This window comes from Elaeis guineensis, chromosome 8, assembly GCF_000442705.2.
Source record: "Elaeis guineensis isolate ETL-2024a chromosome 8, EG11, whole genome shotgun sequence".
In the NCBI taxonomy this organism is placed as follows: domain Eukaryota; kingdom Viridiplantae; phylum Streptophyta; class Magnoliopsida; order Arecales; family Arecaceae; genus Elaeis; species Elaeis guineensis.
Window position 1 is genome coordinate 19,176,381 of NC_026000.2, and position 20,079 is coordinate 19,196,459.

Here is a 20,079-nt window from a genome sequence, read left to right on the forward strand (position 1 = left end):
ACGTTACAGGGGAATTAAAAGACAAACAGCCAGCCCACCTAGGAAGCTCGTGGATCTGACCTAATGGTGCTGCAACCTTCGGTGGCAAGTCCGAGACAGATTTTCAAACATCCACGTGGCGTAGCTCAGACTTTCATTCAGAAAGTTCAATATATAAATTAAAATAATAAATAAATAAAAATAAATTTAATAATATTATATTAATTAAAAATAAATAAAAAAATAAATAAAAAAATTCAAACTTGAAACATGAGGATGGAGGATGGATATTCAAATCACTAAGTTAATTAAAAATTTTTATTTTATAAAAATTTTAAAAAATATATATATAATTTTTAGATAATATTTATATGTTTTTAAAGATATTATATTAAAATTTGGGGGTTCAATTGAATCTCCAATATAAAAGATGGTTTTGTGCATCATGTCCTTCAAATCTTTTACTCACAAAATTTTTCGTTACATTTTAATTACAAAATATATTAAAAAAAATTAAAAAATAATTCAATTTTTTTTTTATTATTATTATTTTAAATCAACTCTCTCTTTGATTGTTGAAAATTTCGTAAATCATGTTGCCCAATATGAATAATCTTTCTATATTTTCTTTTCACAATACATTCTTTTGTAGATAAATATTTAAAAATTGATCAATTTTTTAATTAATTAATTTACTCATATTTTTAAATATTTTAAGATAAATAAATTATTTTTTATGAATATTATTTATCTATATGATTGAAAAAAAAATTATTCATCTAAAAAATGATTAAATTATTTTTCTATCAGCAGAATAAATATTTAATTTTATTCGTAAAATATTTCATCTACATTTTTAATATTTTTATTATTTAATATTCAATAATTTAATCATTTTTTTAAAATATATTATAAAAAATATGTAAAATTTTAGTAACTTATGTAAAAAAATAATAAATGCAAAAAAAACAGGGATAACAGATTTTAAAATTAGAGTTTCATATATAAAAAAAATAATAAATTATTTTTATCTAAATATTATTAAAAAATATTTATATAAAAAATATAAAATTTTAAATAAATTTTTTATTCATGAAAGAACGGTCTCTCGAGTTGATCGATACCGCACCACGGGAAGAGCGCCATAGTATTTATTAAAAAAATCATCTAGTGGGGCCCGTTAATTAATTATATGTTCCATTTCAACTTTTCTCTCTTCTCCGATGCACCAGCCAACCTATTGATGGGTCACCTTTCTTTTCTTCTCATCACAGATCTCATCTCGATTAAAAATATAGTCAAAGTTGAAACCCTTGCCGTCCATAGGCGCTGCAAGTTGGCAGTATTGTTCACGTCCTGTCAAGGATGATGCCAAGGGCAGCAGATTGAGGTGATCTTGAGAAGGCGCCGAAGTCAGGGTTTACCATGGATAGAGTATTATGGAGGTGTGTACCATCCGGACTTATCCTATGTGTTATCAAAGGCAAACAATCTATAATTTTGCATTAGCTCAGCCTGAGATGCGTATTGATAGAACATAAACGCGCATCAACAAAACAGCAAGTGTTTATGAACAAATTGTAACCCTGCAAGCTCATATACGGTTTAGTTGGACATGTTTCAGTAAGTTAGAAAAACATGATTTAAACTATGTATTCCTTCAATTTGATATGCATATCAATAAAATATATGCATCAATATAGTGAAGGTATATCAATAAAATATTAGGCATGTATCGATATACCAAAAGATTCGTATTAGAGAAAGCAAAGAAGGCAAAAAAAGGGAGGCTAGGTTTTCCGGTCCAGCCAACAAGCCGGTGAAGTTCTTGCCATGGTCGTCTCCCCTCTTGTACAGTTTTACTCTCTCTTGAACTAATGCATGGGACCCATTGACTTTTCTTATACGGCTCACATTGATGATTTCCTCCGATGGCCTTGCCAGAGGATTTTCATCCACACTTTCGTGAAGGAAATTATTTGCTTATTCTCCACGTTGAATAAGTTTTTCTAATCTGTCCTGTAGCCACATTGAATGCCCTCTCTCTGGCTCGAACACTCTCTATATGCCAACCTATCTCATGAGCACAAACGCGCACGAGAGAAGAGAGAAGAGAGAAGAGAGAAGATGGGAGAGAGTTATGAACCTCTGTTTGAAACAAAGAAAGTAAAAGGTAGGCTTGCTTACAAGTTGTTTGCATGCTCCATGTTGGTGGGCATATGCTTGATATGGTTGTATAGAGCAACTCATGTCCCGGGATGGGGAGAACAAGGGAGATGGGCATGGATGGGGATATTTGCAGCCGAGCTTTGGTTCGGCTTCTACTGGATCATCACTCAGTCGGTACGTTGGAGCCCCGTCTATCGCCACACTCACACGGAGAAGCTCTCTCAGCGGTAATATTCTCATTCATAATTAACATGCCCCTATATTTCTTAGCTTCTCTTTATTTTTGAATGGCATCAATTTTTCTTTTTCTTTTTTTTCCTTTTGTATGGGACGTTCAAGCTGTGAAGAATTTTTTCTTATTATCAATTTTTTTATTGTAATTATTTTCTATATACGAGGTTAGTCCTATTTCAATCTCATCGTAAACGTACTGATTTTATTTTTATTTTGCGATAAAGGGTCATAATATTTTTTTTTTGCATAGAATGAAGTAAAAGAGTGGATGAATAAGACATCCTACCGCAGTTATCATTATTAATTATTACAATTTGGAGGGACTATCAGAGGAGTGTTAGTTTTAGAATCAAAATTATGGTGGGGGCGTGGATGGGTGGCTAGCGGAATACCAAATGGGCAGATGGGTCTAGCTGTTCGGGCTGGGATAGGCGGTGACGTGGTTGACGCCAATTGAAGGATTAACCGAGTCCGACGTCACTCCAGAGTGTTGATCGTTGCTTGGTAGCTACCATTTCATTCAAGACGACCCCTATTATATAGGAATTGGCAACGGATAAGGTACCCGTAAAATTTGTGCTATTGGTGTCTGAATCCGTCTAAAACCTTACTATTCGAACCCATCCAAAAATTATAAAATTATCCAAAAATTTTAAACTTGTCCTATTAAAAAAATGATAAATCTATCGGATATCCTCGCCTACCTGGCTAACCTTTTGTTGGGTATTCCAACCGCTCCGATTAACTGAAACCTACCAGACCAAATATTGTATAAATTAAAATTTTATAAGCAGTATGATAAGTCATATCATAAATTATTCGAGAATAATTCAGCAAGATTTACCATAGATTATTAAGAGAATGAATCCAAAATCGGAATGCTTCAAACATAAATATATAAATCTAAGCAGTAGTTAGACCTTCTAATATACGAAGTTCAAATCCCCTTCCAACCCCTTATTATATATATATGTCTCAAATCTTTGGTTAACCCAAACCCACCAGATCAATTCAAATATCATATAAATTAAAATTTATAAGCATTATGATACATCATATCATAAGTTTTTTGAGAATAATTCAGGAAGATTTACCATGGATTATCAAGAGAATGAATTCAAAAATGGAATGCTGGAAACATAAATATATAAATCTAAGCAATAGTTAGACCTTCTAATATACAAGGTTCAAATCCTTTCAATCCCTTAGTGTGTGTGCGTGTGTACGCGCACACGCGCACGAATAAAAAAGTCAAATTTAAAATCTGTCCCAAATTAAAATAAATTTTATTCTTAATTTTTAATTTTTTTTAATTTTATAAAATTTATTAGATGGATCTTGGAAGAATTTGGGATGGCCTGTGCGCCCGAGGGAACCTGCGCAACCGCCCTCCCTGCGGCTAAGCAAGACCCAACAAATTAATCGATTGCGTGCCGTGAATAGCTGTCTCTCCAATAACGTTCTTACCGTTAGGGAAATTTGTCAGTTTGCACGCTTTATATGCACGGTTGTCCCGTTACTTTACAGCCATCAGCGGATGTGCAACCCTTCTGGGATCCATTATACAAAAATATTATTAAATTTTCAATAATACTTATAAATAAATATTTTTTATTCAACTATTTATTAACTATTTATGATCCACTTGTTTTGAAGATTATCAACATTGACCATTGTAAATATTGAAATATATTAATAAATATTTTTAAATTAATGATATATATGTATATATATTGGAGAAATAGTTCTTATTATAAATGAATTGTAGTATATTTTTCATATATCAATAGATATATTAATGATAAATTTTATACACATATTTATTAATATATAAATATATTACTTCATAATAAATCCCATGTTTGATTATTAATAATTAATATACTTTTAAGTTAGTATTTTGATTAATAATTAAAGACTAATTTCTTGTTAATATATTATAGGTAATATATTTATAATTTATTAATATAATATATATTAAAATAATTAATATAATATTAACATAATATAAGTGAGAGTATTTATATTAAGAAATGTCAAATTCAGATTATCTATGGATTGTATTTGTTTATGTTCTCTATCAGTCAAAAGATCCATTATTTATTTTATCATTTCTTTTATTTTTTATATAAAATATGATTATTTTATATAAAATTTATTTTCTCATATCAGATTATCCACAATCTAACAAATATTTAGAGTAAAATAGGCATCATATGAGGATGGGGCATGGACTGGGTGGTTTAATTTAGGTTGAGGTAACAGCAAAGTGAAGAAAGAGGGTTGGGCTCTGGTTGGTAGGATTGCAATATTTAGGACCAAGTATGAGGGAAGTAATAAGGTAGGCAATTAGTTTTGCTGTTATATTCAGATCGAAATAAAATTTAAGGTCTATTCAACTTAGATTCTAATTTTATTGCTGCGAGACTCAAAATCTCAAATGAAGATATTAGATTAAGCCATACTGGAGTGGCTGTGGCGGTCCAATCCGAGTCTTCTTCGAAAAATCTTGCAAAATAAGTCAAGAAATCAGATGGGGATCCTTCGGTTCTTGATCCTTCGATGTTTAAGTCAATTCAAACCTCGAGAGTAGAAGGTGGAAAAACTGAAGAAGAGAAAGTAGGAGATTTGGTGAGGAGCTAGAGAGTTTGTAACCTTGTGGGAGCTAGAGTCCCAATGACAGAGTCTCCCTCGAGTTCGGGCTCTAGTTTGAGCTTAGGACTTAAGAGTCAGAACTTATCTGAAGGATCCTTTGGTCCTCTATTTATAGGACTGATGAGGCAGTTGGAAGAGTTTGTTAAGTCGTTAGAGGCCAGCTATAGAGTTTGTTAGGCCGTTGGAGGCCAGCTGTAAGTGAGCTAGAGTATAGCTGTATATATTAGCTGAAAATGAGATAATACTTAGCTGTATGTGTCAGTTGAGGATGAGTTGTAATACAGCTGTATGTGAGATCGTGGTCAATTATAGCTTAGTTGTAGAGATCATGACGGGCTTTAACAAGATGACTGTGGCCGTCAATGTAATAGTTCACTTCGGTAAAATACCGGGGTGAAATCAAGTATCATATGAGACCCTGAACGTCTCAAAAATATATAATACTCTGCTTTAGATCGATATTTATATGAGCTAAAATGACTCAGGTTAGTATTCATATGAGCTGAGATGAGTCAGATCGGTATATATATGAGCTGATCATAATACTTCATCAAAAATCAATTCAGATAATTTAGGTCAGCTTTATATGAACTCAGCTTCTAATTCAGATCAGCTTCTTATTCAGGTCGGCTTTATATGAACTCAGCCTCTAATTTAAATCGACTTTATATGAACTCAATCTTCAATTTAGATCGGCTTATATGAACTCAGCCTCCAATTCAAGTTGGCTTCCTTATGAGCTTAGCCTCTTGTTCAGGTCAGTTTTATATGAACTCAGTCTCCAATTCAGGTCGGCTTTCTGGTGACCTCGATCTTCTAGTCAGATCGAATTTTTGGTGACCTTAAGTTGAGGTCGATTTTATGATGAGCTTAGATGGATAACCCCTATAACACTTGCCCCTCACTTCTGAGTCTCAAAAATTTATTTTGGACAAAAGAAGTAGCCCAAAAAATAAGTTCTCAGCTTGTTTGAGGTGGCGAATTTGAATCATTTGATTTTTCAAGTGAACTACTCGTAGCCTTGAGTAGATCGGAAGATATCCTCGATCCAACGATTGGTATTTAGTAGAACTTCAAGATAATATTGATTCATAGATCAATAATAGAATTTCAAGATAACTTTAATTCAGAGATTTGTATCAAAATAACTCCAGCCCTGAGGTCGATGTTTCATAGAGCAGAAGATAACCTTGATACTTAGGTTGGTATTTTATAGAGCTAAAGATAATCTCAATTTTCAGATCGATATTTTATAGAATTGAAGATAATCTCGACCTTCAGATTGGTATTTTATAGAGCTGAAGATAATCTCAATTGTCAGATTGGTATTTCATAGAGCTGAAGATAACCTTGATACTTAAATCGGTATTTTATAGAGCTGAAGATAATTTCAACCTTCAGATTGGTATTTTATAGAGCTAAAGACAATCTTGACCTTCAAATCGATATTTGATGGAATATCAAGATAACTTCGATCTTGAGGTTGGTATTTGGGAGATCTTATCTTCATTGTGTCTCTCGGGGCTCTATCAATCCAGAGATTAGATTTTAGAGAGATCTTATCTCCATTTGGATCTCTTGAGACTTTACTGATTTAGAGATCAGATTTGGAGAGATCTTATCTCCATTTGGTTCTCTCGGAGCTCTACCAATCCAGAGATTGGATTTGGAGAGATTTTGTCTTCATTTGGATCGCTCGAAGCTTTATCAATTTGGAGATTGGATTTGGAGAGATCTTATCTTTATTTTGACCCTTCGGGGCTTTACCAATCTAAAGATTGGATTTTTGATGATTTCGACCTTCTGATGAAATTGGTCCTTCTTTGATCTTTTGATGAGCTTGATCTCCTAATGAAGTCAGCTTTCTATTGAGATCAGTTTTTTTCTGATCTAGACCTCCTGATGAGCCTCTGTTGACCATTATGTTGAGGTCGATTTTTTCCTAAACTAAACCTCCTAATGAGCCTCTATTGATCATTTTGTTGAGGTCGATATTTTCATGTGCTCAATCTTTATCCTATTAATGAGGTGGCTTTAGGCTATCTGATGAGCCTCTGTTTAATATTTTCTTTATTTTTGGGCTTGATACTCTTTTGTTTCGGCTGATATGCTTAAGAACCCGTCGTCCTACAAGAAAGGAATAGAATAATAGATGGGGCTTGAAAGTCTATTACCATGGAGGTTGTGCATTCTGCATGAGAGCTTTTTAGTTTTGTTGACTCATTCTCTATCTTAGCTAGGACTTGATTTTGCTTTATGTTGGTCAGATTTTGACTCCGATTTGATCGTTATTTTGATTTCAACTTGGTTCAAGAGTTTTTTTCCTTTAATCCTGCAAGAAGGAAAAGAGAGAGAATAGCATATGGAAGCTTAAGAGTTTTTTACTATGAGTTTTTGTTTGAGAACTTTTGAGCTCTACTTGACTCCTTGTGGTTCAGCTCGGGCTTGATCTGTGTTTTGAATCATTTCAATTTTGGGTGGAGATCAGGCTCCCTCCTTTCTTATTTATTTTTCTTCTTCTTCTCTCTCTCTCTCTCTCTCTCTCTCTCTCTCTCTCTCTTTGTGATCATCTTTATTTGGGCTTTGAAGACACCTATAGGTCTCCTCGATGTTGTCTGAGGTTGAATGCATACGAGGACCCTCTATGTCAGATTGGTGGACTATTGTCTAAAAATTTTCTCTTGTTTTTCAACTTAGAGTCATTCCTTCTAGCACTTTCCATAATAAAATACTTGGAACTGTGTATTGTTCTGTCAGCCTTTCCAATACCTTTTGTAATTGCGGCCCATGAGGACTGAGCTGATCCAGTTCTATGACAAGAGGCTCCATTCCAATCCTCTTGAATGACCTCACCTCCATCGAATACGAGCACCAAGTCTTGGGAGTAGATAACAATGGGATTTTCCAAGATCATCTTCTTGACGGACTTCTCCAATCTTGAACCAAAAGAAGCGGAGGTCATGGATCCGACAGTGAGGGCTCCACCTATTGCTCTGTTGGTGCGGCGGTGGAAGATGGTGGAGCACAGGGAAGGATGGAAAGGAGAGGAGAGAGAGGCGAGTGGCGAGAGGTGATGGTGTCGCATGCTCTTAAGGGTCGGGGAGAAAGCCACGTTCATTTGCATCAAATAACCTCTCCGCCATTGATCCTCTATGGGCCAAAACCTTCCCCCATCATCGTTGATGGTGACATTTCACTCCGATAAATCTCCAATAAGGGTCCGGGGGGTGCCGCACATAAAAGGCCGATCTGAGAGGGTTTAGCGATGGGAGATCATCGATCGAGTTGTGCCGGTGTTAGGAAGTCACCGATTGGGCTGGTTGAGTTTTTCGTCAGGAAGCATATGGGAGCAGTGATTTTCAAGTTGGTAAACTATCGATCTGACACCGAAAGTTGCAGAAGCAGGGCTACCGACACAGAGTTTTGACACTAGATAATTACCGACTAGGCGATGCTTGACCTCGGGAACACACTCGGGCATGTGGGAGCCCAGAGATGGTTGATCGGGGGGACTTTGGTATCAAAAAATTACCGACTAAACTAGCAGTCTGGTGAGACTTGGCTCCAAGAACACACATTGGTGTGGAGGAAATCGGAGACCTAGGGGCCATCGACATGGTGGAGTTCGGTGTCGGGACGCAATGGATGTGGGGAGGAGAGCCAGAGACCATCGGGACTGCCAGTTCGGTGGAGTCCGGTGCCAGGAATGCATGCGAGTGCGAGAAGGGGAACCAATCCGACATGATTAGCACTGGAAAGTCATCGATCTGGTGAGGCCGAATGCTAGGAGGCGCACAAGAGCACGGGAGACGTCAGTGAAGGTCGATTCACCGATGCCCAGCTTCGAAAGGAACATGGGGCACCGATCCGATGGAGTTTGGCCATTGGAGATGCCTGCAAAGGAGGGGAGGAGAATTAGAGACACCGATCCAGCAGATCCGGCATTGGGAGCATTCACGAGAGTGTGAGGGGAGCCGGAGACTGCTGGGTAGCTTGCTAGTGATCTCGGGCAGAGGGAGCCTTCATCCGTTCTTTTCTTTTCTTTTTATTTTCCATTCTTTTCTCTTATTTTCTTATTTTCTTATTTTCTCTCTTTTTTTTCTTCTTTTCTCTCTTTTTTTCTTGCCATGTCACCTGTAAGGTGGCATTGGCCGTGCTCGAGGTCAGATGCATAAGAATTTTCTCCTCTTTTCTCTCTCTTTTTTTTTGTTACCTGTAGGATAATGTGACGGGCATCATTGCACCCGTCTAATGCAGGAGAACCAAATCAAGTCCTAAAGTGGCCACTCATGGAAGACTGCTTACAAGTGGCTTCAGCCACATCTGAGGCCAGGTGCGTAGAAATTTTCTTCTTCTTCTCCCTTTTTTTCAGATGCCACGATCTTCTAGTTTTCTCAAATAGATATCTCGTTTGGATAGACTTTTTTATCCTTGTTTCGATTTCTTCTCTGACTCACATGTCCAAGAAGTTGTTGTCCTGTAGGAGAGGAATAAAATAAAGGATGGGGTTTGAGAGTTTATTACCATAGAGGTCAGGAGTTCTCTTTGAGGATCTTGAGAAAAGAGGAAGCTAGAAAGGACGTTTTTGTCCCCCTAAAATATTTTCGAGCACCGAGCTTGGTCCTTTAGTTTTCAAAATTAATAAATATTGTCATCTCATAGTACGTAGGGACCGCCTTCATTAATGTCATGAGTTGATAACTTAAGGTATGGCATGGTAAAGTGCTGTAACCTGACAAGACTAGATAGAGGGATCTGACCTCCTGTGAAAAAGAATTCAAATGTTAAAGAAAAATTTACTAAGGGATCTGTTGTCGGTGTACGATCCTTTCAAAAAAAACTTTTATCTGCCCCCCAATCTCCATTGAAATGGAGGTGAGACGGCTTCTAGCATATCTTTAGAAGGAAACAGTCAAGGTATAGAGTTGCTTTGTGCTTTCTGATCCATCATTTGCCCGCAAAAATTTTAAGTAGAAGCCGCCCTCCTTCTAGAGCCAATCTGTTGCTGTGAGGCTCAAAATCTCAAACGGAGAGATTAGATTAAGTCATGTTGGAGTGGCTGTAGCGGTCCAATCCGAGTCTCTTTCGAAGAATCCTGCAAAATAAGTCAAGAAATCAGATGGGGATCTTTCGGTTCTCGACCCTCCGATGCTTAAATCAGTTCGAGCCTCAAGAATAGGAGATAGAAAAATAAAAAAATAGAGAGCAGGAGGGTTGGTGAGGAGCTAGAGAGTTTGTGACTTTGTGGGAGCTAGAATCCCAACGGCAGAATCTCCCTCTAGTTTGAGCTTGAGACTTGGGAGTCAGAACTTACCTGGAGGATCCATTGGCTCTCTATTTATAGAGGGGCTGATGAGATTGTTGGAAGAGTTTGTTTGGCTGTTAGAGACTAGCTGTAAAGTTTATTAAGCCGTTGAAGGCCAGCTGTAAGTGAGTTAGAGTATAGCTGTATATATTAGCTGAAAATGAGGTCATACTTAGCTATATGTGCCAGTTGAAGATGAATTTAGCACAGCTGTTTGTGGGATCGTGATCAATTGTAGCTTAGTTGTAGAAATTATGACAGGCTTTACCAGAATGACTGTGGCTGTCAATGTAATAGTTCACCTCGATAAATTATCGGGATGAAATTAAGTATCATATGAGATCCTAAACGTATCGAAAATATATAATACTCTATTTTAGATCGGTATTTATATGAGTTGAAATGAATTAGGTCGATATTTATATGAGTTGAGATGAGTCGGATCGGTATATATATAAGCTGATCATAATACTTCACCAGAAGTTAATCCAAGTAATTCAGATTGGCTTTATATGAACTCAACCTCCAATTCAGATCGGCTTCCTTATGAGCTCAGTCTCCAATTCAGGTCGGCTTTATATGAACTCAGCCTCCAATTTAAGTCGGCTTCCTTATGAGCTCAGCCTCTTGTTCAGATTGGCTTTATATAAACTCAGCCTCTAATTCAGATCGACTTTCTAGTGATCTCGGCCTTCTGGTCAGGTTGGATTTCTGGTGACCTCAAGTTGAGGTTGGTTTTATGATGAGCTGAGGTGGATAATCTCCATAACAAGTCTAAATGGCAGACCTAATAGTATTATACTAGTCTAAATTTGTCTTTATTCTAATTAGAGGTGAAAGTGAATCGAAAATATCCATCTGATCTATTTTTGTATCTAAATCTATCCGGATATAGAGTATATGACTACTATCCATATATATCCATATTTATATTTGTTAAAAAAAAATAGATATGGATATAGATAAAAAACCATCCGATTTATTTTCGAATCTCCAATTTCATTTATAATCTTATTTAATTTTATATAATATTCATGAATTTTTTTAAAAAATAAATGATCATATTCATATGTTATTAACTTAATTTATTATCTATTTAGTAATATCTTTGATTTATGATCATAAATTTTAATCATCTGATTTATATTCATATTTATATCCATCTTTTTGGTATCCAATTTGTATCCGTATTCGTTTAAAACAAATATAGATATAAATTTTTATATCTGATTAATATTTATATTCATATTTATATTCATTAAATAAAATAAATATGGATATGGATATACTGAAATCCAATTTCTATCCGATCTATTTTCAATCTTTATTTTAATTTATCTTTTTTTATGACATAGATTTTTTAATAAAAAAATATTTCATTAACTAGTTCAATCAAAATCAGGATGAGGATAAGATTGATACGACTTGATCTGTCTTTGTAGTTTTACCTTTGTTTATACTTTGCAGTGCAGCTTGCTTAGCCAAAACCTTTTCATCCTTTTAGAAGTGGGACTAGAGAGAGGCTGGCCGATACGATGATGAAAGCGCAGTTATAAAAAGAACATCAGTGACAAAATAAATAAATAAATAAATAAATAAATAAAAATCAATGATTTCACCAACTCAATTATGTTTTAATTTTATCAATCGGTTACAGATACCACTACTTAAGTTCCAAGATTGAACTCTATACCTTTCATGTGTCAATCAAGGAGAGGATGCCAACTAGTTCAAATCCTGTCCCACCAAAACATTTCAAACAAAAGAAGTATGATTTTACCAAAAAAAAAAAAAGAAGAAGAAGTATGAAACTCGAGTCTGATACTCTTACCAAAAAAAAAAAAAAAACCTTGAGTCTGATACTAATTATTTATTTCTTGGTTGTGTTTGAATCTATAAGCTTATTACTCCTAACAGGTGTTGGAGCACTAAATTTTGGGCTTGAAAATTTGAAAACGCAATGTAGCACAACGCAAAAGAAATAGTCCATAACCAAAAATATTTTATCTCAAAATCTTACTTGAACATGACCACAAATATTTTATCCGAATGAGGACAAAAATAAGATCCCAAAAAGGGATGCAATTCCATATTTTATTATAAGGATGCTGGCAAACTTAGCTGGTAAAATAATTGGATATCAATGTTGATGATCTACATTTAGATCTCACCCTTTTTGGATTTTTCAATAGGCTTTATCACATTCATTTTTTAATATAAAAAATAATATTCTGTGTTATTTTATTTCTCCACACTACATCCATGCATTAAAAAAAAAAAATCATGACCAATGTAAATTATGCATTCATATGCATGACAAGTTGTATTGATGTACAATTTCCTTACTTTTGTCATTTGAAACAGAGATGAAACTGAGTTGCCAAACGTGGATATATTCGTGTGCACAGCAGACCCTATTGCAGAGCCACCCACACTGGTCATCTCCACTGTTCTATCAGCCATGGCTTACAATTACCCTCCAGAGAAGCTAAATGTCTACCTCTCTGATGATGCTGGGTCTGTTCTAACTTTCTATGCCCTTTGGGAAGCATCTCACTTTGCAAAGCACTGGATTCCATTTTGCAAGAAGTATAATGTGGAGCCACGATCGCCAGCTGCCTATTTTTCCAACTTATGCAACCCCCATGATGCTGAATGGCGTTTTATAAAGGTAATATATGACCAAGCGGCATGGGTCATTTTTTCTGGCCCATGATCAACCTTAATTTCTAATTAGATGCTTGTAGTAAATTAATATGAAATAAGGCTACAACTTATTTCAATTTAGTTTGTTATCATATTTTTCCATTTTGCAGAATCTATATGAAGAGATGGCGGATCGCATCGATTCAGTGGTAATGTTAGGCAAGATTCCGGAAGAACTGAGTGCAAACAAAGGATTTATGGAATGGAGTTCGGGGATGACTTCACGCAATCATCCACCCATTGTGCAGGTACTGCTACACTTGGCAATTGGGAGAAAACCATCACTATTGTAGAATTTTCAATTATTCGAGAATGGGGTAATTGGGAGATGACTTCAAGGTCTAAAGTTTTCTTGCGAAAATTAAACTAATTGTTCAAACTCTTTGCTAGATTGTAGGAAGAGCCTTTTGCTTCACTTCTGTTGTAATGAATCTAATGTATTTCTAGAGTAGGAATTGTAATTAGTGAAATCATAAAAGGTGTTTTGGATCTGCGTAGCATGAGCTATGGATGAACTAAACAAGGCTATAGTTTAGAGGTGGTGCCCATGCTTCAAATGTTGGACGATGAGAGCTATCTCACTAGCTTATTATATTGCTTTTCTTTGTTGCTTTTTTCAGATCTTAATTGATGGGAGAGACCAAGGTTCAATAGGCAGCGATGGAAATGCATTACCAACTTTGGTGTACATGGCTCGGGAGAAGAGGCCTCAGCATCATCATAACTTCAAAGCAGGGGCTATGAACGCATTGGTAATATAATTATGTGAGATTTTTCCCGCAATTTTTGGGAGATAGGCTTGCTTGCTTTTTTTTTTTCTCCCTAATATGCATGAGCTTTCAGACCTGTTGTGGTTAGTTGAACCATGTTATCTTTCATGCCTGGAATTTTATGGTTTTCCTGTCACGGCAGCGTGTAAGCATTTGGTACTGTTGCTATTGTTACTATTTTGAAATTATATTTATGAAAGGATGTTTTAAACAACGCAACCTTGTTATGATTTCATAATTAAATTGATGAAAAATGTCTTTAAACAATGCAACCTGATGTGCAGATAAGGGCGTCATCAGAGATAAGCAACAGCCCGGTCATCCTCAACTTGGACTGCGACATGTACTCCAACAACTCAGAGTCCATCAGAGATGCATTGTGTTTCTTTCTGGATGAAGAGAAGGGTCATGACATTGGCTTTGTACAATATCCCCAGCTCTTTCATAATATCACCAAGAATGATCTCTATGACAATTCCCTTAATGTGATCACTAAGGTTAGCACTAGAAAAGGCTCACCACAATCGAGGTTTCAGCTATATGTTTCTCTAGTCGTTTACTGAGTTTCACAAACACATCCTTGGAGTCAACATAGATCGTTGCTATATGCATTTTGGAGTATAGTACCAAATAAGTAATTAGCATGGATTTTGTTATCGAATCACACATGGAGCTAATAATAAAACTATTTTGAATGTCTCTTAAGGTGGACCACCCTGGCTTGGATGGTTGGGGAGGAAGTATCTATATTGGCACGGGATGCTTCCACAGGAGAGAGATACTTTGTGGGAGGAAGTATAGCAAGGACTACAGGGAAGATTGGAAGAGAGGCGTTGAGGGGAAAACGACTAGAAGTGCTTGCGTACTGGAAGAGAGAGCAAAGTCTCTTATTACCTGCACCTATGAGCACAACACCCAATGGGGACAAGAGGTCTCTCTCTCTCTCTCTATAAATATTTGTCTACCATCTATTTATCTGTGTCTATCTGCCTAAATATTATCTATCTGTCATTGAATGCAGATTGGGCTGAAGTATGACTGTGCTGTGGAGGATGTCATCACAGGCCTATTAATTCAATGTAGAGGGTGGAAGTCCGTCTTTACCAATCCTCCAAGAAAAGCCTTTCTAGGTGTTGCTCCCACAACACTAGCAGAATCGTTGGTGCAGTACAAAAGATGGAGTGAGGGGAATTTCCAAATCTTTCTTTCCAAGTACTGTCCCTTCATACTTGGTCGTGGCAAAATCAAGCTAGGACTTCGGATGGGTTATTGTATTTATGGCCTGTGGGCTCCAAACTCGCTCCCTACAATCTATTACCTTGTGATCCCTTCCCTTTGCCTCCTCAAAGGCATCTCGTTATTCCCAAAGGTACAGACACGCCTCTCTTTTTCCCTTCTATCAAGCATATATATATGCATGTTTGAACAAATCCTGACACGAATATCCTGATCTCAAAATTAGATCACAAGCCCATGGCTCGTGCCCTTTGCCTATGTCGCCATTGGGAAACATGTGTATGGGCTCGTCGAATCACTGCAATCTGGTAACACATTGGCAGGATGGTGGAACTCTCAAAGGATGTGGATATTGAGGAGGACCACCTCATTCCTTTATGGTATCATTGCTACCATCTTAAAGTTGCTGGGGATTTCTAAGATGGGTTTCACAATCACGGCAAAGGTGTCTGATGGCGATGCCTCCAAAAGGTACGAGCAGGAGGTCATGGAATTCGGGTCATCATCCTCAATGTTTGTTATCATAGCAGCAATTGCAATGCTAAATTTTTTCTGCTTGGTGGGGGGACTCCGAAAGCTGGTGATAGATGGGGGAATTATGGGTCTTGAGCCATTATTCATTCAAATTCTTTTATGCGGGCTGGTCGTAGCCATCCATTTGCCCATTTATGAAGCTCTTTTCATGCGAAAGGATAAAGGCAGCCTACCCCCCTCCGTCGCATTTCTGTCCCTTGGTTTTGCGATGTTGGCATCTCTGCTAACTATAGCATAAATCATAAAAGTGCAATTGGGGGGTTGGTTGGTTAAACCACCCTTGTATGTATTCTGAGATTGAGAGATCAAACCTCAATAACGGACATATCAATGTTAATATATTTAATTTTACATTGACTATGCATTAAATAAATCTTTAAATAATTCTTTTTGGCTGACCATGGATTGATCATAGATTTTGCTTATACAAATAAAGAAACTCAAATTATCCCTTTTAGTCAGCTATTATAGATGAGGTCCTGGATCTTTAAATAGCTCCTTTTAGCGGATCATGGATTGATCGTAGATTTTGTATTTGATTTTTTGATATTTGTGATTGAATTTGAATAAATTAGAATCCTCGTTAGAATGCCAGAGCTTGAATAGGGAGAATTACAGGAGTATGTAAGGATCTGTGTAGATATGTGTTTAGTTTCACATCAACTATATACTAGGTAAATTTTAGGCGCTTATATTAATCATTAATAAACTGAAGTAACACTTTTCAACCAGTCTTTTTGGATGAGATCCTAAATTATTACATTTTCCTAGTAGGAAAAACTAAACATCGTTTCAATTTCATTATAGACATGTAAAATTTTTTTTTTATTTACTACTTTTATTTAAGTGTATTTTGTTATCAGGGTTTTCTTTTCATGCAATTTCTTTGACGTCGGCTATATAATGAACCTAGTATAGTTTGTTATTGTAGATTTTAGTTGGCAAGTTCCTAATCAAACTGGATGATCCAAGAAGAAAAATAGTTGTACTTTTGGTAAAGAAACATCTGTATGAGTTTGATTATTTGAAAAAAAAAACAAACAGTATCATGTGTATGAAGGACGTTTTGTACCCATAAATACTCGTAATCAGTAATAAATCAAACAGCGGTTTTGTAGCATACCGTCGTCATGCTGGGCAATTCACTGAATGCCAGCACTTCGGATAATCTGAGCAGGCCTACTAGTTTCATTAAGAAACATGGAAGCAAGTATGTTGCATATAGTCCTGAAGCATCATTGCCCATGCAGTTGGGTAGTCTCAAGCTAGTCTTGCAATGGGTAAGAAAAATTAAGTAGTCCTGTTAGCGAAAAGCTTATTTGCTCACGAAAGTTGCAACGTATAAGTGATGTCCCACCTAGCTACTTCTGCTCTCCCCGAACCAGGTTGTGGACTTATACACCAGAGCACCAGGGTTCACCCTCTCCGAAATTTCTGTCTGCAGTATGTCTTTATATCTAATAAAATACAATTTTTGGTGGATTCACCCTCTCCTAAATTTCTCTAGATCTGCAGTTTTGTCATTATATACATGTGATAAAATAGCATTTTTACTCCCTTATGTCATGCATGCTATTTTTCAGCCTTTGATCTCATAAATTTGCTTCCAGATCAACCAAAAATTTTATTGTATTTTCAATTTTCTCTACTTCTTTAAAACAAAGCTTCACAATTTAATACCTTTTGCTCTTTGCTTATATTTATTAAGGTTTCACGGGGATCTCTTTATAGGATAATGAAGAGCGCTTTAGCCTCTTCCATCACCTATTATATACGATACTACTTCATAAATTGATGAGGAGAGTTATTAATAAATTTTAACATAGTTTAAGATAACAAATGTTATATATAGTGTATTATAAGCTTCATTGGCTTTCATATAATAGCATTAATATACAGATATATTATTAAATTATGCTACTATGGACATGATATAATGTTTTCTGAAAATATAAAATGAATCTAAGATAAGCATAATAGGATACTAGCACAATTTAAAAAAATAATTTTTATGATTTTATACGGGAGATTAACTCAATTTCAAAGCTTTAACTTCATCCTAATCCTTTTTTCATTGCCCCCACGGGGCCGACATTAAGGCCGCCCTCATCAACTCCACCATCAGCCACCACCTCACCTTCTCCAACACCGCTGTGCCCTCCAACCACGCTCCTAGCATCCAGAAGGGCAATACCATCCTTCTCTTCCTGAATTGCAGCCTTTATACATCACCATCCTCGCTACTAGCACTGTGGTTAACAGCACCAACGTCCTCAACATCATTACCGACATAGCCATGCAGGATCATGATTTGAGAATCAAGCTCGCAATCGCCACCTTAGGGCTGGGGTAGCCCATAACACCGCCTCTGTTGGCATACCTACTCTTTCAACCACCATCTTGGTGGCGGCGTGCAAATCAGATGTCAGTGGAGAACCTGTTAGAGGGCGGCGGCAGATAGCTTAGGCTATGGAGTATAAAGCATGTTTTTTTTTTTTTTTTTTGTAAAGAGTGGAATATTCATATAATTCTTGTATGAATATACTTAAAAAGATCAAAAAATACAAAATGCGTTTGAGAGATGGTGGGGCCAACCGCAAGTCCGTCCATAGAGCATGTTTGAAGAACAAGATTTCAAAGAGCTTGTGCGCGTAAACTTTTTATGCAAAAGTAAGTCTGGATAGGAAAACATAAGCATCTGCACCTGAGCTGGCTACTTGAAAAAGCCATTCGCTTGAATGAAAAAACAAGTTGTTTATCAAAAATAAAAAAATAAAAAAAACAAAGTAGCACTCGGCGCACGAGCGCACGTCACAAAATTTATATGCGGATGTAAATATAGGAAGGTGCTCATAAAAGTTCTATGCAGAAACAAATCCGCATAGAATTAAATGTACGACATCCATAAGGGAGAAGTTTCCAGGCTTTCAACTCGATGACTTTGAAATACAGAATTTTACTATGATACTTTTTTTATACTATTTTAGTATAAAAAATATTTAAAATATGATATATTATTATTTTTTATATATTTTATTATTTTTTAAAAATAATATTTTATTATTTTTCTCTTTTCTTCTTCCCTCTTTCGCCTATGCTTTGTCCATGCCCGCCCTCCCCGCAGGTGCCACCTATGGCTCCTCCGTCCTCTTCCCCCTCCCCACACTACCACCACTGGCCACCCCCCCTCTGCGCTACCACCATCGGCCCGCCCCCCTGGGTGATGGCCAGTGGCTCCTCCGTCCTCTTCCCCCCCATCCCCAAGCTACCACCCCACCCTCCCAACCATGCGATGGTCCACAGCTTCTCCACTCCACTGCCCTCCCCCTACCGCGCCATCCCCACCCCCCACACCCCGTCCTGTGATGGTCCGTGGCTTCTCTGCGCCACCGCTCTCCTCCTCCATCCTCATCCTCTCCTCCGGTGGCGATGGTCTGTGGCTTCTACATGCCACCACCTTCTCCCCACTGCACCGCACCTCCTCCCCCCCCACATGATGGCCTGCGGCTCCTCCGCACCGCTGCCCTCCTCCTCCATCCTCTCCCCCCCCAACCGGCGACGGTCTGTGGCTTCTCCGTGCCACAAACTATCATAGTCCCCCCCAACCAACTAAGGTGGTCCACAAGAAAGAATTTTGGGGGAAACAAATATTATGGCATAAAATAATCTCAATTTTTAAAATATTTACCACACCAGTTATGCACATGGCACTCCATCCAACTAAAATCTGAATGATCCATGTTTAATATGATAGTCAAAAATAGATAAAAAATAAAAAAATAAAAATATTCTTTAGAGCATCATAGCAAAATCCTTGAAATACATTTTTGCACCGATAGTGGTTTCACTGTAATTTTATATTCTATCTATTTCATTAACACGCTGCAAATGATTTGCAGTCACCAAGGGAGCCGTGATAACGAGTTACTCAAAGATGAGTAACGATTTTGTGAGGGGCTTTCGAGCAAGTTTTTATGATCTTTCACTCCATGATCGATGCATCCGCATCCCCATGTCTCCTCCCTCCATGCTGCCTTCTACTAGTCATGGTTAGGGTTTCCAAAAGCTCCAGCATTCTCAAGCACTCCCTGTCCATTGATGGAAGGCTTAGGTGAGGAGTCGTAAGATATTTATACATAATCCCACCTCCGCTATCTTCCATCATTTTCTTTCTTTCTCTTTTCACCAAATTTGGGGTTTTTGGTCTAATGCTAATCAGCCATCCCTTCACAGATTATTCTTTCATAACCTTTTCTCCTTTGGGGCCTGTTTTGATCATTGGGCCCAAAATCCTATTGAAATCATGGGTTAGGCCAAAATCTTCTGATTTGTTAGGAATTATCAGAAGATGTGAGATTCGAAAGCATGGGCAAACTATTAAAGCACTGGTCATTGTCCACTAGAAGTAGTAGTTGTTGCAGGAGAAAGGTGCCTTTAATCCCACATCAATTGCGAGTCGAGAGAGACTCTGATTTATATGGAATCGAGGCA

General features: G+C 36.9%; 1 protein-coding gene across 1 annotated transcript; it reads left to right on the forward strand.

Moving 5' to 3' along the window:
* The first annotated feature begins 1,853 nt into the window (after window positions 1-1,853).
* On the forward strand, window positions 1,854-15,939 carry LOC109504745 (cellulose synthase-like protein E6). The gene is made up of 8 exons (XM_019852450.3): window positions 1,854-2,375; window positions 12,707-13,013; window positions 13,159-13,296; window positions 13,669-13,800; window positions 14,103-14,315; window positions 14,525-14,749; window positions 14,840-15,187; window positions 15,281-15,939. The coding sequence occupies exons 1-8, from the start codon at window positions 2,014-2,016 to the stop codon at window positions 15,824-15,826; spliced, it is 2,271 nt and encodes a 756-aa protein (XP_019708009.2). The 5' UTR covers window positions 1,854-2,013; the 3' UTR covers window positions 15,827-15,939.
* The last annotated feature ends 4,140 nt before the right edge of the window (window positions 15,940-20,079 follow it).

Bases quoted from the DNA above. Each gene is read 5' to 3' on its own strand.
- LOC109504745 (XM_019852450.3), top strand. From the start codon at position 2,014: ATGCCCTCTCTCTGGCTCGAACACTCTCTATATGCCAACCTATCTCAT. The intron at 13,297-13,668 runs GTACTGCTACAC...TGCTTTTTTCAG, and splicing joins ATCATCCACCCATTGTGCAG to ATCTTAATTGATGGGAGAGA. The intron at 15,188-15,280 runs GTACAGACACGC...TCTCAAAATTAG, and splicing joins GCATCTCGTTATTCCCAAAG to ATCACAAGCCCATGGCTCGT.